This window comes from Apteryx mantelli, chromosome 35 (genome assembly GCF_036417845.1).
Source record: "Apteryx mantelli isolate bAptMan1 chromosome 35, bAptMan1.hap1, whole genome shotgun sequence".
In the NCBI taxonomy this organism is placed as follows: Eukaryota; Metazoa; Chordata; class Aves; order Apterygiformes; family Apterygidae; genus Apteryx; species Apteryx mantelli.
This window is the reverse complement of record NC_090012.1, coordinates 729,755-755,749: the sequence shown is the minus strand read 5'-3', so window position 1 is coordinate 755,749 and position 25,995 is coordinate 729,755. Positions and strand designations below refer to the sequence as shown.

General features: G+C 43.8%; 2 protein-coding genes across 2 annotated transcripts; one reads left to right on the top strand and one right to left on the bottom strand.

The window, feature by feature from the left end:
- ZNF541 (zinc finger protein 541) lies at positions 1-19,229 on the top strand. Its single transcript, XM_067314411.1, has 14 exons — positions 1-304; positions 1,598-1,841; positions 3,167-4,943; positions 6,923-6,981; positions 8,470-8,629; positions 10,124-10,448; positions 11,159-11,222; positions 11,958-12,100; positions 12,590-12,693; positions 13,607-13,682; positions 14,227-14,315; positions 15,214-15,354; positions 16,209-16,390; positions 16,766-19,229. Exons 1-14 carry the CDS (start codon positions 1-3, stop codon positions 16,944-16,946), a joined length of 3,849 nt encoding a protein of 1,282 aa, XP_067170512.1. The 3' UTR covers positions 16,947-19,229.
- Positions 19,230-20,220: 991 nt separating this feature from the next.
- On the bottom strand, positions 20,221-22,248 carry LOC106486164 (E3 SUMO-protein ligase ZBED1-like). Its single transcript, XM_013944705.2, has one exon. The coding sequence runs from the start codon at positions 22,246-22,248 to the stop codon at positions 20,221-20,223; it is 2,028 nt and encodes a 675-aa protein (XP_013800159.2).
- Between the last annotated feature and the right edge of the window lie 3,747 nt (positions 22,249-25,995).

Below are 25,995 nucleotides of genomic sequence, written 5' to 3'. Positions count from 1 at the left end.
ATGGACCAGTACCGCTTCGGCGAGGAGAACGCCGTTCATTCGGAGATGCAGCTTTCTGGATTTTCAGAAACTCAGGGGCTGAGCTGTAGTGACGCTCTCAACCACAACTCGTGTCTAAATACGAAAGATATGGCATACGCAGGCCTGAGCGGCTTAGATAAGGTTCCGGGCCTTTCAGCTGCAGATCTGGCCAGTGATGCTTTGGAGGCCAATTTAAACGGACTCTCCTTGTATTCAGTGAAGGACTGTGATTCTGTTAAGCTCCTTGATGAGTCTGACTCTGACTCACAGCCTTCGCTGCGTGGTGAGTACGCTGGACTTTGCTTTCACTGCTGTTTTGAAGGGTATCTTACAGATCAAAGCAGCCAGAGTTATTTAGTAGTTTTATACAGGAGGAAAAGTCCATTACGTGGAAATTTCTTTGGGGTAAAAGCAGTGAATACATTTTTTTTTTTTTTTAATCAGTTTTAGGTTGCTGTCATGTAAGCACTTCAAAAATGTTTCTTGTTGCCTTTTACCTGTAAGATGCTATTCAAATTGATAATGCTGTAGAAGATAATTATAATACTTCTCTTTCACAGGAATTTCACTTCTGTCCTATTTTCTTAAAATTATACTCTAGATAGAAATATGTTTTCTTCAGAAGTCCTTGCAGCCTGCTCTCCAGCTGGAAATGGAAAATTTGGAGGCATTAAAATGACAGATTTGCTAAATATGTTGCTAACATCTATATTACTAGCTTTCCCTGAAGCAGAGAGGAGACAGTCTGTTTAATTTTTTTTGCATTTCAAATTCTCTGTGAAATGGATTAAGCAAAATGGGCTTTTTCTAGGTCTACCATTAAAAGTTAAAAGGAGAGTGCCTTCAGTAAAACACTCTTCTTGAGGGAATGGGTAACTTAATTGCTAACGTATATAAGAGCACACAAAATTTAGGTGACTTGAAAACAATGCAAATCAAAACCCATAACTAACAGCGCTCAGATAAGAAAATGAGACTTTCTCGTAACAGCCGAGGCCTACGTTTTTACTGATTAACAAACGAATGGTGGCAAGGTGTAATAGGTCTCCCCCTCATTTCTTACCCACAGGTGGGAAATCTTGAACTGTCTTAAAGTCCAAGCTAACGTGAAGTACCTGGTTTATCATGCAGTTAATCATCTGATAGCCTTAGATAAAATACTGTATAGTTCAGTTGAACAAAATGGTTTGAAATTGTCTCTTTTTCTCCCCCTTTTCCAGGAAAGGGGAAAAAATTTGGTAAAATTCATTACAATCACTGGTCCAATTAAGAGGTTTGAGATAGCAAAGTATGTTACAGAATGCCAGAGCCTGTGTGAGGGTACAACATCAGTTATGGAAACCCTAGAAATAAGGTATTTACAGAGCTACAGATCATAATATTTGGAGCAGATTTATGGGATTTTCATCTCACTTTTATGCAGATAATCAGTCATCAAAAACCTTGGACCAGAGTTCTCGAATAGAATTATGAAAAGAAATATTTTTATTAGGAATTAAGTGAAAACCTTATCATAAGAGTAACTCGGTATGGCACTGGGCATAATCTAAGGATTTTACTTTCTCCCTCTGTTTAGAACTGGGGCTTCCCACACTTACAGGATCGAAGGAAGTCGAACAAGGAGGCAGATCCAATTCTGGTACTGCAAGGAAAGGAAAGCATCAGCACAGCTCTCCTCAGGCCTCGTTCCTGGATTGCAGTCTCTGTGGGAAGGTGTTCAGCAGTGCCAGCTCTCTTAGCAAACATTACCTGACTCATAGCCAGGAACGGAAACACGTCTGTAGAATCTGCAGCAAAGCTTTCAAACGGCAGGGCCACCTGTATGTAGGCATTTACCATTAAAAATGCATAGAGTTGTTATGGTCTGTTTCACAGATGTAAATAAGACTCCCCTCTGTAGTACTTTATTTTCCAATTTCAGTAGCTGGTAGAAGTTACAGTCCTTGGTAGTCTTTGTTGGTGTTCTCAAGCTAGCAAACACTGTCAAGTTACATCACAAAACTATTTCACTAGCACATGCAAATTAACTTTGAATTTTCCAGAGCAGGCGGGTGCAGAAAAAGCCTCAAATGCACTCGTTTCTATCCATCTGCAGAAGAATTGTAATCCTGAACTGTGTAACAGAAGTTAAAGTCTTTTTCTTTCTAATGACTGGCTTAGGGAAAATTGTATTGGTATTGAAAGAATTTGCAGTGCGTAGTCAAGTTCTGATTTTGGCAGCCAGTGTTTTAGGAACTGTTGCAGTTAAAGCTTGCTTATTCATGCAACTGCTACCTAGGATCCTACGCTCTCAAATGCTGTGAAGCATTTATTATTAACTCTGAATAGCTTTTGAAACACCAAACCTTCAGCAGTCTATTCTAGTTCTGCTTTTTGGCAGTGGTGATCCAGGGCTAAGTAAAACAAGTGTGATGCATCAGATCAGAGCAGTTGCCAACAGTCATACATACCTCTTCTGTCCTAAAAAGTGGCTCTATGAAGTGACTTTGTGGAATTTTACAGTCACAGTTTTCCATTAACTTATGTAACATGCTTGCTTAATTTGGAAGAGTTGTGTTTTTTTTTTTTCCTCTCTACCAAACTTAGCCAAACCGAAAGAAAATCAGGACCAGATTAGGCCCTCCCTTTGGTTCGTCTTGACTGATATCTGTGTGGATATTTGCAGGTATAATTTGGATTATAGTCTGAAAACGCTGATTATAACAGTGCACCTAGAGACGGGACAGTGTTTTGATTGTGGCAGTTGTTAGCTGAGAATGCATAAAAATACAGTTCTGACTTAACAGCATTCTTCCTGAGTGTATGGGGGCTGAGAGGTTGAAAACCTCCTCCCAGATTTTAGGAGAATTTATGAGATTCCTTTTGAACGGTTTTTCTGGAGATATGCCAGCGATGGTGATAGGCAGGGGAAGTTGGGTTGTTCTGCTTCCCAGAGTGAAAAGCAATTGGACTGCAGTTTAGTGAACCTCTTCTGAATAGAAGCCAAATTATGCTTTGATTTATATCCTGTGCCACATCTTTGACTTGCGTAGAACTGTACTAAATAAAAGGAGTGCAAGAGCTGCAGTGGTTTAGATGCATAATGGTTTCATTTTTCAGCTGGAGACATTAACATGCAAAATGTGTCTCTTCTTGGTTATCGCAGGAGTGGGCACATGTTGACACATCAGAAAACAAAACCTTTTATGTGCTTAGAAAAAGGCTGCGCTAAGAGTTACTGTGATCACCGTTCATTGCGCCGGCATTATGAAGTGCAACATGGCTTGTGCATCCTGAAGGAGACTCCTGATGAAGATGGCGGTGACAAATCACTGCTTTCTCACAATGCGTTTATCCAAGCAGGACAAGGCAGTGCGAGGCCTACGGAAAGACTGACTGTGCACTCGGAGTCCAAGTCAGGTTCTTCTCCACCTAGCAGAGACCTACTAAGATGCATTGTGAACAACTTTGTAAATCAGAAGCTTCCATCAGCTACGTTGTCCTCTGCAGAGCACGCAAATACTGATTTAACAGACTCATGGCAACCCTGCTGCTCTTCAGCCAGCCAGGTCTCTTGCCTTGCTTCGAACAGTAGTGGACTTGTCGAGGCTGCAGGTGATGATATGCTGAAGGATCACCTTCCTTGCCAAAAGAGTGCTGCTTCTTCCAATGTGTATGCTATAATAAATCCTGGCAATGTGTCTGTAATCGCACCAGGCGAGAACTTAGTTACAAATTTGACTGACAGATCTTTGATTCCAGAGCCACAGTTCCCCCTGGAGCCCACAGGGCTCGAGTATTGTCCTAACAGTGCTCTACCTTATTTCCCGATATTCAGAGGACAGAAGACTTCTGCAAACGCTCACCAGTCAAGCGGTAACTTTCAGTGGATGAGAAACGTGCCAGTTTGTGCTAAAAACAAAAGGAATAGTGTGTGTGTTGCTCACAAGCCATCTCTTGTAGCTCAGGATGTTTCAGAGGGGTCAGCTGGACCTTCCCACACGTTCTCAGCCTTTCCACAGACATATGAGTGTCCCGACGCTTTATCATTCACTGTTGCACCTTTTAAAGAAGAGGAAGCCTTGGGTGACTCAGTGCTTAGTTGTTCTGAGGAGACCTTTAGGTCAGCGAGAAGCCATGACTCTCACCCGTGGGAGAACTGCGGGGAGTTGAATTTTCAGGACATTCAAAAGCAGAATGCGTTCCAGAACGAGAGCAGCCCCTTAGTGAGGCAGCTTTTCATGAAATCTCAGGAGTCTGTGGTGAGCCAGGAGCAGGTGCAAGTGCAGCAGCACCTGTTTCAGATGATAACCAAATCTCAGCATGTTCTGTCCCATACCCAAATGGTGGCTCCGTCCCAGCTAGTGACTTCTGAGGCTAAACATGTGGCACCAAAACCACTCCAAACAGTATTTCAGCAGCCGCCTCGCTTGACTCACCATCTTCCAGAGCCAACAGAATATGAAGGGTCTTCCACGTACCTGCAAAAGAGCATAACCCAGTTTCAGAAGGACGTTTTATCAGATAATGAGAAAAGAGGACTGCAAACAGTCCCTACTTTTCAGTCCCTTCAGCCAGGACCCTTGAAAGAATATATAGGATTAAAAGATGCCTCTATTCCTAGTCAACTACAGCCTGCGATGCATGACAATGCCATGGGGTACCATTCGTATGGGAAGTCAAATCAGCTGGAAAACAAGACTTCTATATCTAACAGAAAAGAGAAAAGTAAAGGTTGTAGCAAAGAAACAGGTGGAAAAACACAGATGAGTGTTGGTAGATCTCGATGTTTGCCTGGTATCCGTAAAGAAAAGCTGAAATTTGACGTGACTTGCGCAGCTTCCCCGAGTCAAGTAGCCATGGCGTCCTTCTCGTCGTCTGGTACTTCGTCTGCGCCCGTGTTCAGGGAGAAGCCCAGGCTGACCATTTTCAATAGGATTCAAGTATGTTCATGTACTCTTTCTTCATGTTTAGTAGTCTGTCATTTGAGTTCTTAAGTGACTTAAATGTTTTTCGCTAGATCGAAGCATAGAATGTGAAGGTATAATGGAAAGGTTTTACTTTTTTAAATAGATTTTTTTTTTTCTTTTAAGTACAAATACTTGTCAATGACCTGTTATTTTATAAAGTACATGGAGAGGTTAATTTTATTACTTTGGAAAACAAACCCAGGGATCTGCTTTGCGGTGAGTTACTGGAGGAGCCTGGAGTAGAACGCGGGACGCCCATCTCGGAGTACAGTGCCTTAGCCATTTATTGTCTTCCTGTGCTCTTTTAAGTGCTTTTTATTAGTGTTGACAGCTCTAGATTCACCAGTAATAATACTTAGCACTTACATGGCACTTTACATGTCCAGAGTGCTCTAAAAACATTAACTAATTAATCCAGTGCCAAAGGTTTAGAAATGATTTAACAAGATCAAGTCTTGGGGTATTTAGTAACGTGATACATAGCCTTTCACCTAGCTTACTGGTTTGGCTTGCGCGCAGGTCAGTAATAATCAAAAGTCGCTAACATCTGAGCATTTGGCAGGCTCAGTTCTGCCATGGGCACATGTCTGTAGGACTTGAACCACTTTCTCAATTGGAAGTAATTGGTATCTAGTTGCCTGTGTCAACAGGGAGATCAAGAGTCAGTCTAAATGAACTTCTCACCTTTAATGATAGTCCCTTGAGGTCAAAGTCAAAATACGTTAGCTGAGTGGGGTTGTATAAGCTTGTGTTAGTGGTAAATATGCTGTATTTGTTTTGGGGACTGAGTATCTCCAAAGTTTAGGGTTGCTGTACTTGTTTTTCTTTTTAATTATTAGTTGGACTTTGCAGTTATACACAAATCTGGAAACTTCTTCCCCTGCCTCAAGTGTGACTCTGTTCTGTGGGGTTTGCTGCCTCTTTTTCTGAGGTTGGCCTCCTTGCCTAGGTGCAAGGGGACTGGAACCCCTCAGGGCAAGGAGCCTCTTCTGCACTGGGGTTAAACCAGTTCTGCGTTACTCTTTTCTGGTTTCCCTTCTGGGTGCTCGAAAAGGCCTCTGTACTCTGGATGTTACTTGAACTGTCAAGGTGAGAAATCTGATGGCGAGGGGAGTCTTAAATTTGCATCCCTCTGTAACTCGAGGAGATTTCAGGAGCCTGGACTGTGTATGGGGCCTTGAGTCCTCCTCCTGCTTTCAAGTGCCTGGTTGCAGCCAGGGACAAGGGGTTATTTTCTCTGTACCGCTGAGATGATGACTAGTTTTCTCTTAAAGCAGTGGCCTATCTTTCCCTCTAAGTCTCATACCAAAGCCTACGTGAGCCTGAGAGCCACCAAGCACGCAACGCGTGTTTCAGAGCCCTGTGGGATGGGAAAGTTTTGGAAGTAGCTGGCAGGCCGGAGAGATCCTTGGCTGCACAGGGTGAGATCTCACCGCTCCGCTGTGAGCTGCGGCTGGGCAGGGCGCGCAGTCCCGGAACGACCTGACAGTGTGGTTTTCGCAGGCTCTGACTCGATGCCAGCAGCAGCTGGGGATCTGGATTATCCGATACTCCCTGCACTGCTGGAGCTGTGTTGCTGGTCATGTGGCACAACTGCGGCATGGGAACCGTGTGTGGCCGAAGAATCAGAGCGTGGCCGCCCCTGCTTAAACAGCTTGCGATGGAAATAATTCTGTTTGATAGCTGTGTTATGTAAATAGGGATTCATGTTTGCTGTGTATTTACAGTGTGCACATGCGTATCCAAGTGTTGCAAGGAATATTGATTAATGACTGTAAAGATTTATGAGATCTGTTAATGAGCGTTGCTGTACTGTGCAAGTTCAAATTGCTGTTTTCATGGAGAAAACTCAGATGTTCCATTTCTTCTTTAAACATGGAATGACTTTATTGTAAAGTTTTACTTGCAGACAGAATAACATCTGGTTTTGATTATTGCTTCTTTAACTGCAGGGTGGAAATATCTACAGCCTTACTAATACAGTAAAGGAAGAAAGTTTTTCAGCTGGATGGTAAGCAGGTTACATTGACGTTTTGAGGGTGTTTTTTTTGTTCTGTTTTTAAATTTGACTTCCAGGTCTGGCTTCTAGTGTCTATGCTAGCAGTTACAGTCAGGTGCATTTCTTTTCCCTCAAGGCCGAGATTTAACATATCCTTTTCATTTGGCTAGCTTTAGATTGTGCTAATTAATAGATGTCTAAATTAGAACCACAAGACTTTCGTAAATGTAATTTCTAACTCTCAATCATGAAAAATCATGCAGCAACTTGAGCACGACAGAGGCTAACTTGAGTGAAATGTTTAAGACTATTAGGGATGTAATAAAGAATGACTGGGCCTGTTCTTTTCACATGTTACAACGATAAAAGGCCGAAGGATCACCATGCAAGTAAGGAGAGGGAAATCTAGCATAATATTAAGAGATTCACCTAGCTGAAGGGTTTCTGATTGGCTGTGGTTCAGGCTTTACTCTCAATTTCATACCTGGTGAGTATCAAATCAAAAGAAATCACGGCTCTGCCATCTTATTGACCTGTCTACATATCTCACAATTTACTAAATGAGAAAATAAAAGCTGCTCCTTGAAAAAAAGGTTTTGGAATCTATGTCCTTCTGAATATCAGCGAGGTTCCTGCACAGTCTGCAGAGAGCTACCTTTTCTGCAGCGTTGCTGACCGTCATAAATAAGGCAACTGTTGTCAGTCATTAAGAATGAAGAATTGCATCATTTTTTTAGGCAACAAATGAAAGTCATGGTTCCTGGTTAGCCACATGAAAATATTTGTCTGGTACCGCAGGCGTTAGTAGTCTAGCCAGTCTTTGATTTCCATATCAGAAGAGGTTCCAAGGATTAGCTAAGCTATAAAAACGCCAGTTCTCCCAAGGTAAGACAAGAAGTAATGATGGTGTTGAGAAGCTGTAGCTTCTTTTGCTTTCTTTGTAGTGGTAGTAAAGAAATTGATCTTCAGGATTTCTGATGTCACCTCTCATAAACACTAAATTCACAAGGGGAAGTAATCCACAAATAATGCATTTTCCATTAATGAAACCAGATATTGCAGGAATTCCATGTTGTATTAAATGCCTGGTTTCTAAAGAAAATGTTCCTGGACTTTTTAATGCAGGTCATACTTTTTCTCAAGATTTTTTTCCCCCCCCATGATTTTGAAAAAGAATCTTTGCAAATAATACTTGTACATAGCTGTTAATAGTTACAATTCGTGTAAATGCTCCAAAGAGGAGGCATATTACCGCATCTCTTATTTAAAGCTATATCTCTATAATGCTAGTGATTGATGTCCCACTGGGGATTTTCCTCTAGTTAACATCTTTTGCTGGTAAATGAACTGTAGAGGTTTCTCGGCTAGACATGAAATGAGGCTCTGCAGAAGGAAAAGCAAGCATGTATTTAATGTTGATAGTGACTAAATTAATAAAAAAAGCTGTCTGACTTTATAATGCTAATTTTCTATCCCTTTACCTTGATTTTTCACTCTTAGTAATAAGACCAGTGGTGTTCCTACAGATGGAGGCAAATACGAAAGTGGTTTTCTTTGCAAGAACTGCAGTCAGCTGTTTTATACTGAGAAAGGTCTGGAGAGCCATATGTGTTTTCACGGTGAACAATGGTATCCACCAGAAAGGCAGGAGGAACAGCAGGTAAAGAAAAAGTGAATCCTTCAGTACTTATTATTTAATAGGAATTTGAATTAAGGTCATAAGGATTCTTTAAAACCTGCCTGTAGTGTAGGAGGGTAAAAGCTGTGAAGTAACTTAACCTTCTTCCTAAAAATTCTGACGAATAAAAGAATAGGGTCCAGAATCATGGTGCTACTGAAAGCCCTTCAGGTGATTATTACGTAGAGGAAGTTCTTGAGCAATTGTACTGTTTTGCATTCTTTTGCTATTTCCAGTAGTGTTTCTTGCTATACAGTTATGAAGTATGAGAGAGAAAATTAAGCCTGACTGTTATAGCAGATAGTATGAACTTGGGAGCTCAGTTTCATAAAAATTAGGATAAGGAATAGGTAAAGTAAGGATTCTGTTCCAGGCTCTAACTAAATTATGTTGTTTTTAAAGAAACTTATTTTGTGTAGTGGGTCTTAAAGCAGTATTATCATCATTATTTTATATAATGGAGAAACATTTTAAGTGAATTGAAAGAAGTTTGCAAAGCACTTTGATGTCCTCAGGTGGATGATGCCAGAAGATATACCTAACATCCTTATTTTTGTTTGTGGTAAGGTGCACAATGCAGAACATGTAAATGCTCAGAAACTGTTGCTCAGGCCAACAGGAGATGGAAACAGTCCCTCAAAAACTGAGATGCGTTTAGAAGCTGTACCGGTGGCTCCTCTGGTGATTCCTGTCTCGGTACCTGTGACGGCTACAAACCCACAAGCAGGCAATGAAGTGGGTCGCAGTTGTGTTCTTAAAGTATTTCAATGATTTAATAATGACCTCCTGGAATTGCTTCTTTGAGCAACTGGTCACGAATGTGTGAATTTGACTTGCTCAGAAAGTATTTGCACTGTGTTATGGCTCCCTTCAATCCCCCAAATAATAATTCAAATAATGCTGCAGTAATCAACTTGATTTTAAAGGCTCCGGGGTCTGTCCCTCTGAGAGTAATTGATTGGAAATACTTTAACCCATTAATCACTTTGAGTTGCATGAAACTAAAAGATGATGTGAGAAGTGTCAACAGTATGATGCAAGACAGATGCTTGGCATTAGAGTCTAGGAAAATACTTGGAGTTTTACTAAGTGTTTTAAAGAATTTTAAGAATGTTTCAGAAAGAAACCTTTTTCTCTCAATCCTCCCTGACTACAAAGAAGCTTGTAGAGGGTTCTTCTCAACAGCTCTTGTTCTCATGAGGATGTCTGTTGACCTACCTAGGGCTGTCCACATGAGTAAGGGCTAGAGCAGAGGGTCCTTTAACTGCACTCCATGTGTTTTGGAATTTGATGCTCATTATGGAGCTCAGAATAACAGATCATGAAACTGAGAGTCTAGAAAAAAGCCAGAGATGCAACAGATACAGAAGAAAGCTTGCAATTACATAAGATTTGTATGTTTTAAGTGCCTTGAACTTATGCTTATCTTCTGTGACAAACAGGTATTTGACTGTTTGTCTGGAATTGTTTGTCCAGGTTAATGAAAAGGAAAGCCAGGATGCGACGGACCTCAAAGAAAGCTTGCACCAAAAAAAGAGAAAGAGGCAAACTCGGCCAAAATCGCTTTTTATCCCACCTCCATCTTCTTTTGAAGTACAGCCAGGGTCGGGAGGATGTTACCAAAGTAATCTTCGTTCACCTGTGTTCCTGATCGATCATCTCCTGAGAGACTTGTTCCAGTGCTCTCCTTACACTCCACCTCCAATGCTCAGCCCGATACGGGAAGGATCAGGGCTTTATTTCAGCACTCTCTGCTCTTCTGCTAATGGTGATCCCAACCAGCTGTTCAGTACTGTATTAGGTAATAAAATCCTAACGTGCACTTAAATAATATAACTAGAAAGGAATCCAGTTGACTATCATTCATTCTGCAGGAACAGAAAATTGATCCACAGTCTTTTATTCCAAGGTAAATAGGTTATAAATTAAAATGGCATCCACCGTCCTGTAGGATAAGTTATTACATAATATACAGGCCAGTGGATATATGGACGTTTACATTCAGCAGTTTTAATTAAGAATGACTGCTGACCTGATTTTATTTTACCAGTTTGTGGTTTAAAAAAAAAAAATCTTAATCTAAGAATAAAATATGTGTAGTGGCAACACCGAGACAATTAACCCTTAGTATAGCCATATCAGAGTGAGTTGTAGGTGTTTCCATTTGTCAGGCCGGATTCTGCCAGTGCTAGAACAAGGGCGTGCATATGTCTATTTTTAAGTAGTCTACCTGGATTTGGTCTGATACTGCCTTTTGTTTATAAAATTAAGAACTGTTTGATCTGTGCAGGGATGACTTCTCGCTAGTGGTCAGATGCAACTCTAAAATTGTATCCGGATGGGTTATCTTGAGAGCTCTAGCGTGCAGAAGTCAAGTAAGCAGTTTCACCAAATTCAAGGGAATTCCCAGAGAATAGTTAAAGTGGTTTGCTCAGATGAGAATGTGAAATAAGGGTAAAGGACAGTCTCAGCAGAGTGAGTTTTATCTTGAGCATTTTTATATTTTTTTAGACAGAATGGACAGAGACTTTGGATTTTCTCTTGTGAAGGATAACACCAAAATCAGCGTTGAGCCGTAAGTTACAACATAATTAGAATAGTATGAAATATTTGGAAAATGAGTAATGAGGGAACTGCAGTTTTAGGAATCTAATGTTTGGTTAGTTCAAGTACGTGGCTGTAGAGGCCTTTTAATATTCACCTTCTCCCTCTCACCCCCTCATGAATCTGTCACTTGGCTGATTCTCTCAGTCTTGCATCACTGGTAAGATTAATAGCGTTTTTGGCTAGATGATATCAGATGCTGGCCAGAATGAAGTTTCAACAGAATACCCAGTGCTATCCCAGTGAATTATTAGCTTCGTTCATTTGTTAGGCTAGCGTCATAAATAAAGATTCCTGTCTCCCTCTCATTTTACAGGATGTTCAGACATCCTTTTTTTGTCCTTTGTCGTAGGCTTCTCTCTCTTTTTGTTGCCCATTATTGGTCTCGGTATGTACCTCGTGCTTTGTGCCAGGTTTGAGGAAGGGAGAACAAACTTTCTTAATTGTGTGGGTCAGAAGCATTCCAGAGATAGCACAGTAATTCTGTTGGTGCAAAGAAGTGACTGTGCTGAAGAGATAAGGAGAACTAGTGATGCTTTGCAGGGAAATTTGTGCACCGTATACAGACCGTATTTATTACACCTGAACCTTGCTCATTCACATATACCCTCTTTTTCTTTGTGTGTGTGTGAGTATCTGCATGCTTAATATGATGCATCTGTTCACAATTCATTTCTTCCTCACCTCCTATTTTTTATTACTTTAGACACATTAACATTGGAAGTCGATTTCAGGCAGAGATCCCAAATCTCCGGGATAGATCATACTTAGAAAACGATGAGCAGGCAGCCTCATTAGTGTGGAAACCCTGGGGAGACATCGCAACTAACCAGGAAACACAGGACAGAGGTTTCTTTAAAAAATTTTCTTCCAAAGTCACCCCCAAGATAGTATGGTTAAAAATTGCCGTGTTTTCATTGCAGCTTTTTGCACTTTATATTCTCTCCCTTCTTCTCATGACCTCCTTCTCACATGGTAGCAGTAGAGGAAAGGAAATTGCTAATTTTGGTAGAACTGGAGCAGTAAACAAATAATAACTGTTATGCTCTCAGTAACATCTTCCATGAGAGATGGTTACAAACGTCTGTATCTGTCCCGGTTCATCTGCAGTGACCTTGAAAGAGGAGAGTTGTCCCTGGGCTTGTCAAAGAAAACCATTCTTAAGTAGTGACAGCTATGCCCAACTAGTCAAGACATTGAACTTTTTCCCTTGCGTTTTATTGGTATCCAGTTTGACTGTTGCACTTGTTCTGTTTTCCTTCTTGGTGTCTTTTTATTGCACCTTTTCTTCTTTCATTGCAGAAATTGACTTTGTTTTGTTTTTTGTTGCCTTTGTAGTAACAGAACTGCTAAATATGGCCTGCTCCAGTGTAATGCCCGGTGGAGGAACTAACCTGGAACTGGCCTTGCATTGTCTGCATGAAGCGCAAGGCAACGTGCTGGTAAGAAGCAGCTATTCGGTCATAATTAATAACGGACTGGGTTGGGCTTTGCTAGTGGTGTGAACTGGCAATCATTCCATGTGTTCTAGACACATTCCACAGACTGGAATTTGGTCTCTGCTAAACTTGCAGAAGCACTTAAAAATACAGCTTGCAGAGTCCTTCAATGCTGCCTCTTGCTACTGTCTGAATTAATGTATCTTGGAATTATGGAACCTATCATGGTTTATAAATAGGAGCTTGTTTTGTCTGTTGTAAGATATGTGCCAATTTGGAGAATACATGCAACATTACCCTGAACGTTAGGAATGAAGGAATTGCCATATTCGATAAAACCCAAGGTCTGTTCTCGATAAACATCCTGTGCTTGGCAATTGCAACATCACTAGGTGCTCCTTGCTGAGCAGCTGCCTCCAGTATGGATCCCGCTTGCTTTAGTCTCCGAGTGGGTTTGCTTTGCTTTTTGCCCGTTGAAGAAGGGATATAACACTAACAGAAAACCGTATATGCTGCATCTCCACGAGGAGGCTCTACTAGCACATCTGCTGCAGCAGGGACAGGCCCAAAATGACTACAGCAGAGAGAGAAATTTTCTCCTGAAGGTGGCAGGTGGGTCCCACAGCTAAGATCCCAGATGTTTGCCAATTTTTCTATTTTCCTAAAACACTTAGGTGTAGAAATATTTCCATGAACTTCAATGGGTTGAGGTCAGACTCCTAGAGAGCATTGTGACTTTACACTGAAATTAAATTGATATCAAAACACTGTTGTTAAGCGTTGACCTGTATGAGCAAAATTTTCTTCTGAATTATAGTGGACTGAATAATTGAAGTAGCAGAAGAGCTGAGAGCAAGGTTTGCTTCTTTGCTCCTCTTGGAGGCATCTAAAATCTTTTCGTATTAAATTGCTGCAGGAGGCCCTGGAAATGCTGCTCTTTGGAGGGCCCCAGAAATCTGAATCCCATCCTCTTGCTAATTACCGTTACGCAGGTAAATTGAAAATAGCGCCTGTTGCTTTAGTCAATGATCAGAAATGCTAACGGAAGCTGCAGTTGGATATGATTGCTTTTTGTCTGTCTGTACTCTGATTTAAAGCTTGCTTTAAAAAGTATGTGTAAACAATGATCCTGGTTCTTTGGGACTAGGAAAGTAGTAGAGAAGCACTGTAGTTTATCTGTTTACAATGCTTTCTTACATGGAAAGGCATCGTCCTTGTATTTCAACTTGCATCTTTAACGTGCGCTGCCCTGCAGTGACACCCAACGGGAGAAGCATGTCGAAATGTGGCAGTGACGAGTACTCGCTGCCGTCTTGTGTTCCTTTCACTCCTGCCTGTGTTTTACAGCGTGCAATACTTACTATGCTGGCAATAATACTGCTAGTGAATGCACTGCTGTAGTCAGTAATTGTTTTCTGAAGGGGGGAGAGATGTAGATACATGAATAATAAACACATTGTGCTGATTTCCGAGGAATGACGATCCGTTAGGCTTCCCGAGTGATCTAATAATTTGCATGTTACTGTTTGTTACTAGGTTCAGATATTTGGACACCACTTGAGAGGCAGTTGTTTAAAAAGGCTTTTTGCATACACAAGAAGGATTTTTACCTGATACAGAAGAAGGTAAAGCCTTTAGACAGAGATTGATCTGGGGATAAGTCTATATTGTCAGTTTGCCATTCTTTTTTTGTTCTGTGTTGATTAACCGCACTTCATGTGTGCCAGCAGCTTCCAGACTGAGCCAGATAGTTTTAACTTGGGTGGGGTAGTTTGCTCCAGACATTGCTAAAACACGGTCACAAAGTCAAAAACTGTTTTTGCATTCTTTTTCAAAACTAGAATACAAGATAATCTGTGGGTTGGGGGTTTTTTTTTGGTTTCTCAAAAAAAATCAAAGCTATAGGAGTTCAGAGATGCAGTTTGTTTAGGTGATGAGTTCAAAGCGATAACAGCAAGAGTGAATTTGTAATCTCTTTTTTTCTTTTAGCATTAAAAGCCTATAATTTAATTTTTGTTTTTTTCCTTTTCTGTTTTTTTTTTTTTTAATTTTGCATTGAAAACCGATTATTCTTGGTCAGGGGCTGTTAGTGTTGACAGGTTTAACACAAAAAGTAATATTTTGAATTGTCTGTCAGCATCCTGTTCTTTGAAACATTTTCTTTGCCTCTTGATGCTTAAAAGACATCAGTACAAGACATTATTTGCCCTAACATATAATTACAGCAGAACAAAATACCAGGCATATTAAAATAATGAAACGTTATGCTAATCAGCCGCATGAAGTGTACGGATTTGCCTTTCCAGCACTACTTGTACAGCCTCCTTAGAAGAGGAAGATTTGTTTTCTGTCTGGTTTCACAGTCGCATGTAGCTTGGAACCGACATGGCCCTTGCCACTGTGATAACCGGAGCGAACGGGGGGAAAGGAAAGCTGTGCTAGATGCGTTTGTTCTGTATCTGACTCTTCCGTGTTCTGCTACAGTATGTTCATTATAGACTGCTTCTGTTTTTCTCCTAATAGATTCAGACTAAGAATGTGTCCCAGTGTGTTGAATATTACTATATCTGGAAAAAAATAATAAAATTTGACTGCAGTCGAGTTCAAGTAATAGAAAAAAAGGTCAAGAAAGACAAGAATGAGTTAGAAAAGACTGAAGAAAAGGTAGAAAAACTGCTGGGGATTTGTGAGAGGTCAATTCCATAATGAAAGATGTTTCAGTATTTTATGAAATGGGCAGTTCATGCTTCCCAGAGAGAGCTTGTGGCAAACGCATTCTCATTTTATTCTGCTGCTTCTCTGATAAACTTGTAAAGTTCTACAGAATAATTTTGAAACAGCAAAGCAGTATTTCATAGTTAGAGTGTTATACCGTTAATTAGTACAATGTGCCGTTAATCTTTATAGATAGTATTTGTCCTTGATGTGCTGGCGCCATTGCTGATTTAAATAAGATAATTCCCAGCTTCTAATTACTAACATTAGTAAACCTGTTGCATTAAATTTGTTGCTGCTGGTTGTCAGGGATATTCTGTAACACGTCTGTGCTCCCTAAAAGGAACTGCTGGTTACACGACTCTACGTGGGTATTGCTAAAATGTTCCTTGCCCGTCAGCAGGAATTTGGTTAGTAGCAGTATTTTTTGTGATAGAAACAGGATAACCATGGAACTTGGAGGCATAGTAAACCTGTTTTAAATTTTTATGGAGGAAAGTGCCATTTCATTTAGGATAGCATAAGTATTGGGCCATCCTTACAAGGTCTGCGCTTCTGCCCCATCCTAACAGCTGAATTAAGATGTGTGGTGTTGGTTTTGTTTTCTCCAGCTATTTAGTGTTCAAAGGATTTCACCTGGGCATACTTAGGCCAGTATAATTTAGTTCTGGATTTAATACGCTCTTATTGTCTGGGCATTTTAGAGATTTTTCAAACTAGTCTTTTACTTTAGCTATTCCACCACTGTGCTACAAACCTTCTTGAAGAGAAGAAAAAATTACTAAATGTTGTCTGATTTACAGACTGCTTGCAGCCCCCCCAAAAGGCACAGTTATCTGCCTAAAGAAGGCATGAAGATAGAGCAAAAGAGTTATAAAAAGATGCCCCACAGTACATGGAGTCCATCCTGCAGCCCGAAAGGATCTCCATACCAGGCTGGAAGTACAAACGATCAGTGTGCATTTCCATGTAGAGAATGTGAAAGGTATTGGTAGCTATAATCATTGTTCTAGAGATCTGCTCATTTGGGCGAAAACAGTTTTAAACAAACTTTAAAAGCCCACAGAGGGCAAACAGAGCTAACAGCAGTTTGAGGATTACACCTGCCCCTTGGCCTTCTTGCCAATTTTGTTTTTACTCTACAGCCAAGTTTCAACTTAAATGTGTTTCCCCTTTAAACGTGAAAGTCCCACACAAACGGGGGTAATGGCAAAATGAAGAAATGAAACTTTGACATACCATACATCAAAATGTGCAAAATACAGAAAATCAGAGAAGTAGAAATAATGAAGCTTGCTTTAGCAGTGTTTATCTAATTAGGAAAGGAATTACCAACTCATGTTTGTTTTCCAACTTGTAGAGTATTTGACAAGATAAAAAGTCGAAATGCTCATATGAAGTGCCATCGCCTGCAGGAGCAGGTGGAGCCACTCATGAAGATAAAATGGCCCTTGAAACATTTTAAAAATGAAGCAAAGATGGAAGAAACCCAGACGTTGACCTCCTCCAGTGGTAACTGGGAAACTCCAGTTTCAGAGTAGCAAGGAGGTTAGTTTTCTCTGTTTAAAAAATACGTAAGCGTTTTCTAGCATCTGAGCAGTTGTTGAGCTCTGAGGAGGGTTAGATGACATGATGTTGCCCCCACTCTCCAATTTAATCCATCAGTAGCACAGCAGTAGTTGCACCAATACTGAAAAAACAATCTCAGCTTTTCCTAGCACAGAAAAGCACTTAGTGAAGCTGCAGAGAATATTTAGTTCCTGCAGAGAACATTCAAGGATTTCTGGAAGAAAAGCTGCAACTTTTTGTATGTAGAATTATTTAAAAGCTTATTTGGGTTTTCTCAGCATTTAGCACCAATGGTTGGTGTCAAGTTTGACAAAAAGAAACGTGAAGGCAGCAAATGTTCCTCACTTATATCAACACTGCAAAGATATGTGTGTTAAATTAAGTATGCATGCCTGGCATTAAATTACAATTATGCATGGTTGAAAAAAATATGTAGTTGTTAATGACTGTAAAATAGCTGTTGTACAAATACTAGAAGCTCTTTACTTCTGCTTTTGTTTAATTAAAGAAGTCCCCTTGCCTCCATTAAAACGAAAAGTTGGATGTGCTTAGCCCTTGCTTTTTACCATCAGTTTCAGGGTTTGGTGGTTGTTAGAGAGAGAATAGGGAAATCAATGAGAAATTGTCATTGTATTTAATATCCTGTTTTGCCATAAAGTGGTAGTCATGCACAGCATTTCAGATTTAGACTATAGTACTCTTCTGATCCGTGTATTTTTTTTTATGTGCTTTCTACATAGCTTATTAAATGGGGTTCTTGATGTAAAAGTTCTTGGACTGCTTTTGCTGGTTATACTATAAATAATTAAAGCAAAACTTGTTATACTTGGTTGGTGGTCCGAATGCTGCGTGCCACGTCAACATTAGTCTTGAAGGAAGTAGCTGAGCAGGTGCTTCAGCAGGTCCAGTTCCTCTCAGTCGGGTGGAGGTAGATGTAAAGGCAGATCCTGAAACGATTTTGGAAGTTAAGGTTCTACGGACTTGAGACCACAAAACAGTTGAGTCTCGGGACTGATTCAGGACTAATTTCCCATTACATCGTAGCTACTGCAGCCTTCGCTTTCCAGTCCAAATGCAGACATCATTTCTTTCATCTTGCCGTCGCATAATATGGCGTACAATTTATTGGCATTTCTGTCCTGGTATTTCCAATAGGGTGAGGAATGGAGCAGGAGCTGCATGTGATGTGTCGTTGTATCTATTCTGTCCCTGGAAGTGCTCAGACATAGTGATAAACATGGTAGAAGAACCAGAACGCGGTCAAACACGTTTGATCTGCCAAAAATCTTCTTAATTATCTAGCAGATTCAGTGTTAGTATTCCATAATATTTAAAGCACCATATCTAGTTGTGTATTATTGCACAAATTTGTCTGTTATTTTATTTGCATAAATAACACAGCCTTGCTAAACTGCATTTGGTAGTTACAATTGAGGTTTTGATGAGTTCCATGAATAAAATGTAATTAAGGGGTCTTTTCTCCACTGGGAGGGATAAAAGGCTTTTTGTTGCCAGGCCACAAGATTTTCATGGCTTTGTTTTGTTTTAATTTTTGCAAGGCTGAATATTGATATTCAGTCCAGACAAATTTTTATTCCAGTCCCACTCTCCGCTCCATTCTCTCGTTGAAAGAGCAATATTCAGGTCTGGGCCTCGATAAGCTTGATCACCCAAAGCAGAAAGAGGCTTTGCAGAGAGGATACAAACTCTGTTCCTTCTCTTCTCGTAAGTTACATTCTTGTATTTAAAAGAAAAAAAAAAAGTCAAACTTTTTTCTAGCCCTTATGATTTCAAAGGGAAAGCAGCTGCCTTCTGAACATGAAGATGGGCCTCGAACAAATCGCTGGCAGCAGTTCTCTTTGCCTTGGCGTGCTGTTGAAGTCCACCACTTATTTAGGCTGCATCTGTTCACAGAAACGTCAACACTGACTAAAAAATGAACCTTGTTGTTAACCTGGTGCAGACCTCCATGTGCATAATGGTTTAGCCAAGACTTTCGTTGTTTGGGAGGAACTGCGGGAAAAGCTTCAGCTGCTCCTGCCCCCGAGAAAGGCCTCCCGGTGCTACTTGAACGTGCGCTATATAAACTACAAGTAGTGTACGACGTGTGTGCAGGCTGGTGTTACCTTCCCCGTGCAGCGATCTGCTGCGTGATGCTAAAGGCAGCCAGGGTGGACAGCGTTCTTCTAGAGCGGCTTTGCTCGAGTCTGCTGGCAGGGCTGCTGATGACAGGAAAGGAGTTTTGAGGACTGAAAGTTTTAACATTAATGCAACAGAAATAAAATTGCAGAACAGTAAACAGCAGACTGTTTCCTTAAAAAAAAAAAAAAAAAAAAAAGTGTAGTGTGACGATGCAGCACTGAATAATCTTAATTATATACATATATTAACATACTGACCTCTGCTTTATAAAGAGTTGCTACAATTATAATTTATTAGCATATCCCGGAGGAAAATTCAGAGGTGATTTTCAAGTTTAAGTTATAACTTGTAGGGTTTTTTTTCCTGTTCGTTGCCGGCAGGACGGACAGGATGCCCTAGCTATCCCCGTGCGTTCGGTTTGGCCAGCCCTCTGTCGCAGGACATCCCAGAACGCGCTGTCCCAGGTGAAGCTGGTTCCTTCCGTCCTTTTGCAGGTATCGGAAAGCAAGACAATGCGGTTAATTAACGGGGTGTTTGTGGATGAATTAATATTGTTGGCACGCCTGTGTTTCATAGCCGCGTGGGACGACAGTGTCACAGGGCGTATATCTGTACAGGCAGTTCGGCGCGTGTCCGAGCCTGTTCTTAACTCGGTGCTGTTCACGTGCAAAAACACACTCGGGCACGGACTAGGCCTGAGTTTGTCAAGCTGTTTAGAGGAGACCTTGAATGCATTCAGCGCTTTCATCCTGACCCGGGCTCTCGTGTGTCCCCTGGAGATCTCGAGCACAGAGCAAATGCTTTGAGCCTGAGCGAAAAATGCTGGGGCTGTAGGCTCCGCGGTGGGCAAGAAAGCGCGGCCTGGAGTGGGGGGTGTCTACACCCCCTCCCGAGCTCGCTCTTCGCTGTGAATATTGCAAAGTGATTACAAAAATGCGTAGGCAGGAATTCGAAAGAATATTCGGCATTGGTTCCCGCTGACGTGGATGGGTAGCTGCAGTGGGGTTGTTGGACCAACACCCGAGTGTCTGAAAGCCTCGACACGTCGAGTAAACACCTGCTGACCGATGAAAGAGCTCCTCCGCGTACCCTTCTCCACGCGCGTCAGTGCAGACTCCTGTTACGAGCCTCGTTGCTGTTTCTCATTGACTCTAAAAAATCAAAGTTTTGGTGCAAGAATAGGATTTGGTCCAGATTCTCAGGCGCCAGGACCGCCCGTCGATGTTCCAGGGTGCTCTCGCTGGCGGCGAAAGCCTGGTCGGGCAGCACAGCCGTGGCTGGGACAGCGAGGTACTGCCTGCTCAGCCTGGCCACGGCTGGGAAGCGGTGCTCGTTGCTCTTCCACCAGTCCAGGGGGTTGGTGCTGCGTTTGCAGAGGGGCTCCACAATGTAGTTTTCCAGCTGCTGGTGGATCTCGGGCATGCTCTCGGTGGGGTCCTTCCCCAAAAGGATGTCGTACATGCTCTGCGACTGGGTGCTTGAGCATCTGTCCTTGTGAGCAGACAGCTGGCTAGCTGTTTCTCCACCCTCTGCTTTGTAATCTGAGCTTGGCATCCAAAAATGGGTGGCAGATGGAGACTGGTGATTGAAAACCTGCGACAGCATATTTTTGACTCTTTTATGTAGTTCGCTTCTCAGGCTGGGGCTCAAAAACCTCATCTCTTTGAAACGCGGGTCTAAAAAGGAGGCAATAACTGCTGGGCTTTCCAGCACTTTCTCGTCCTCCGATATGCCCCAGCGCCGCGTCAGCTCTGACCTTATGTTGCCTACGACTGTCTTGATGACGCTGCTGGCCTCTTCTGACTGCTGCCCAATGGCAGCGACGATCCCATGAATGCAAGGCATCAGAGACGATATGGATACGTTCTGCTCCTCGCGCAGGAACGAAGTAGCTATCTTAATTGTCCTCATGACTGGCACCAGGTCCTGCAAGAGCTTCCACTGGTGGTCGGCCAAGTTGTGAACGGCCGCTGCGCCCTTGGGATGTTCCTCCAGGACGGACATGATAGCCCACTTGAGGTCCAGGAGGCTCTCGCACATTTCGATCGTCGTTATCCAGCGAGACCCCACGTCCATCACCAGTTTCAGCTTGGTTTTGTTGATGGCTTCTAGCTTACTGTTTAAAGAGCAGGTGGCTTTTGCATCCTGCTGAAAATACCTCACGATGCCCCGAGCGGTGCTCAGAGCCTCTTGTACCTGCTCGACGTCCAGCCCGGCCTTGATGCACAGGTGAAGGGTGTGAGCAGCGCAGCACAGGCTGGTCCAGCCGTACGTGTTTTTCAGCTGCTGTGAATTTGCTGCCGTGTTCTGCAGGCTGTCGTGCATTACACAGAAAACGGACTTGTTGGACAAACCAAATTCGGACAGGACAGCGTACAGCTTCTCTCCTAAATAGCCCTCGGCTTTGTTTTCGTGCACTTGCTGCGTTTCCATAATGCACCTTGCCCGGCGCCATTCCCCGTCGATGAAGTTAGCCATGATGGTCAAGTACGTCTGGCTGAGCTGGGAAACCCAGAACTCCACGCAGACGACGATGGCCTGAGCCGTTTGCAAGTAGTGCTCTAGGTGCTGCTTGACTACGTTGTACCTGTGCCACAACATGCTGGAGAGCTGCACAGGCGATGGGAGAGTAAAACTAGGTTCCAAGTACCCGATGAGGAGCCCGAAACCTTTGTCTTTTACCATGGAAAGAGGGTGCAGGTCGCGGAATATCATCTCGAGCACCAGCTCCAGAATCATGTCAGTCCTCGGTTCCGAGCAGGATGCGGCATGGTACAGGCTGTTTTCCGGCGTCATTTGCCTGGACCGCTTCACAACGCTTTCCTGAGCCGTGTAGTCGGACTCGGAAGCCTGATCGTCTTTGAGCTGTGACAGTAAAGTGTCGCGGATGCTGTGCTTCCTCACCAGGTGCTCCCGCATCGTGGTGGTGCTGTTGTGGAAGGAGAGCTGCTTCTTGCAGACGTTGCACTCGACGTAGGCGTCTCCGAGCTTCGTGTAATAATTCCACACCTTGGACTTCCGACGGTCGACGTAGAGAGAGGTGCTGGTGCCGTCGTGGTTGGTACCTTTCTCCCTCTTCCTCCTGGAGGCTGGCCCGAGGTTGGCTGCCATATTGTACGTGTTGAAGACCATTGATATTTCCTCTGAGAAGAAGAGAAATGCAGCACAATGTAATCTAAAAATGTAATATAAGCCTCCCTTTAAGCCTTCTTTCTTTAGTCCCTTTCATCATTCTAAACCGGAGGCACACGGTAATGTTTTCTGATGTATAAATCCTTTCTAAAGCATTTCTATATGCGTCTTTGGTACAACGCGGCTTTTAAGTACCGTGTTCAGATATCGCTGTTTACAGCTTTCTACATCTTTTTGAGAAAAAGCCAAAGAAATGCACATACCTTGTACTGTCTGAGGGTAGGACTGGGTGATGACAGGAAGAGATTGTTCTTCCGTTATCTCCTCTTTCGGCTGAGGGTCTCCTCCGTTGTCCTCTGGCTTAACGCATTTCTGCAAGAACTGAGATGCTCTCTTGGAGTTTACATCTGCCATTTCGTTCTTCGCGAGAGTTTGGAGGGGGGAAAATAAGGATCGTTAGAATAATGGTGGTGGCTATTAAATGCCATCATCCAGAAGTGGTTGGGGGTTAGAAGCAGAGAAGATAGAACCGGAAAAGGGTCGATTTATACATAATCTCTCTTTAAGTATTTGCCGTCAGACACTGGAACGTGGGCTAGGTGTGACTGTTCCTGTGACAAGGGACGTCGTCCTCTACTTCTGACCTAAGCAATTAAAACCGTGCAGTTACTCGCACGATCAGACTGTTCTTCGCTACGCTAAGGTGGTGGTATCGTTATCTAAGGCCCTGTGCTGTTTTTACAAGGGTCTCGTGCAGTAATTAGCCGTTATCTACGCTACCTGTCATCTGTGAGTTTCACAGCATTTTGGTCCTGAAACTTTTCCAGGATTAGGTCCTTTGTTTGAAAACTTAGGATTAAACCAGCACAAGACGGGAAAAGCTGTAATGGTAATTTAGTTAGGCTTTCTGCATGATCTACTGTGGTAATTCTTGTCCTGCAGGGAATTTCCTTTCCTTAGAAGTATAAGATATTATCTGCCTAGCGCTGAAGTATTTCAGTGAAATGTGGCGGTGTAACAACCCAAGCAAATTGGACAGCACTGTAAACCGAAAGGTGTAAAGCAACAGTGTATATATAGTTCAGCGAAAAGGAAACCTCCTGCTTCGTGCTTCAGTGACCCGGCAGGCTGATTTTCCCCCAATTAGCAAAAGAGAGTCTGTTCTAGCTTCCTGTCAGTGATTCATGCGCTGAGAAATACGGGTTTCTTAGTCATTCCCTTACCTCCCCTCTTTATTCCTCTTCGGAAGTGTGAGTGTGAGCAGAGAGGCACCAGCTGCTTGTGGAATCTTCCGAGAGCTGGGATCTACCTCTGCACTGCAGCACGCGGTGCAGAGGGCAGGGGCTGCCTGGCACCGGGCTTTAAGACCAGGAAGCCCTTGAAGGCATCAGAAACCGGAGATTTATGTATCGCTCAGGCATGGGTTTTAGTAAAGAAGGAACTGGTTGTTTCGTGTATAAAATAAAAAAAAGCTGCTGTACGCGCTTCTTGCAGGCGAGCTGGATAGCTGTGTGTCAAGCTACAGCGCGTCTCTCGGGTGGCTGGGGACGCCTGTTCTGTGTTTTACCTCTGGAAGGAATCGCTCATCTGGCAACAGACGTGACAAAAATCTGTGCCAGCAAGGTCACCCGCTCTGGCAGCGAGAGGTGGAAAGCAAAGGCGTTTTTTTTTTTGCAGGCTGCCAAGTGGTTTCTGCGTGGATTGCACCTGCCCGAGCCTGCTTGTCGGGAGATTGTCCTTAAATCCTAGCTTAGCTCCCTCGCTTTGAATTGCCTCATCGTTTCGGGCTGCCCGCTGCAGCCGTTGGTTCCTGCGGTCGCTTTGTTTAACTCTGGGGAGCGTTCGGAAGAGGGGGGGGACGCGCCGCGCGCGCGGCCGGGCTGCTGCAACGCCACGGAGAGTCACATCGCGCGGCTGAAGGCAGCGCCGGATGGCGATGGAAATAACCCCTCTGGTGACGTCACGCTTAAAACCCTCCAGCCGGCCGTAGGCAGACGCTCTGTTCAGGGGGATTCCTGCCTGAAAACCGTTCCGCAGGCTAATTCGCTCTGCCGGTTGGCGTTTCGCCTCCCCTGCCCTGAAAAGCTGTCAGCTATAGGCATCGTGTTCAGCGCGTGCTGAAGGAAAAAAAACGCACTGAGGTGCACGGACCGAAAGCAAGCTTAGACAGATGGAGAAGCGAGCGGACCGAGGCGGTCGTATACTCACGCCTTTGTTAGCATGGGCGCGACAGGGGCTGGAGGGCTGTTGGCAGCGCGGAGCGCGGCGTGCGGGAGAAGGGGAGCGCTACCCTTTCACCTGGAAGTAATTCATTTAGGGCTCCTCGCAAAAGTTCGTGCCGGGAGGGGAAGTGCTGGGAAGCGAGAGGGATACGCTAAGGGAGGGGAGGGCTGGGGAGGCGCTCGGGCTCGCTCGCGCGTACCGAGGGCGTCTCGGTTTGCGTTCGGAAGAGGTCCCGTACCTGCTTGTGGCAGCGTGGAGAAACAACCCCATTAATCGCCGTCTATTGCAACATTAGGAACGCGCTGGGCCGCCGCACGCCCCGCTAATGAGGTACAGCTTCGACTGTGTGGGTGCTCAGCCAGGAGAACAAATTGCCACAGAAGTGGCATATTTTGTTGTCACGAATAGAAGCCTTTCTGGAAAAGCAGCCCAGAACCTGCATCCTGGGGGCAAGATGCAGCCCACAGCTTCAGTCCATATGGCTCGCAGCCGTATGGTTTTGTGCCCACTATGGTTAGAGAGCACTAAGATATATGTTAAACATGTGGCCTACCAAAGCTGTCTAAAACATTTATTTGGCCCCGAGGGAGAAAAACGCGCCTTACTGAGCTCAAAAAGGAAGATAACGTTTTGTGTCCTTGGTGAGTCAGACTGGATGAGCTGAAAGTCCCTTTCGGTCTTAAAATCTGTGCGAGTCCATAAAAACCAAAGCTTGGTCCTAGCTAATTAATAGAGAACATGGGATTTTGGTTAAATGTCTCTTTAAAGGGGCTGGCGGTGGCCCGGAGGGCGCAGTCTGGAGCAGGGTGCCGGGGCTGCTGAGTTTCTGTGCTCTCTCCCCCGGCTGCAAATCGCTAAAGCGAGAAAAAAGAAGCCCTCGGCTTCTGCGCCTCTGGAACGGGTTAACGGCTTGACGTGGTGAGGTCGCAGCGCTTGCAAAGCTGCGGCAGGAGCGGTGTCGCTTTGAAAGGAGCGCAGAGCCTTCCCCGGACGGCTCGGAAACACATCCGGACACCTCGGGCAACGACGGCTTCTCGGCGCGCGGCTTGCATACGGCGCCGTGCGGAACACGTCCGTAAACCCCAGCCCACCTAAAAAATCAGAGGCCGCAGTGAGGAAGACAGCGGCGGCAGCAATCCTCCCCGGCTGGTTTATGGTATAACGAGGGAAGGGGAGGCCGCGCAGAGGCACGGGTGCGTGTCGCAACTGAAAGCCTGGGCCGGCGGGGAAGCGGCCAGGCGCGCGGCCCTGAGCGAGCTCCAACGCGCTTCGCCCGCTCTTGCCGCAGACCCGGAGCAATTTCCCTCGTTATTTGATCCGTTGTAGCCTGCTCCATCATCGAGGCCCAAAACGTCAATCAGAGTCGAGGCCGGAACCCGGGGGTCGCCGAATAATCCTCGGTGAATTCGGTACCCGCAGGACCGCGGGAGCCTGGCCCTCCCCGGAGCACCGCAGGATGAAAGCGCACCGGAAGAGCTGCTGCCCCGACGCTGGCCTGTCGCTGCACCTGAAAAAAGGACAAAA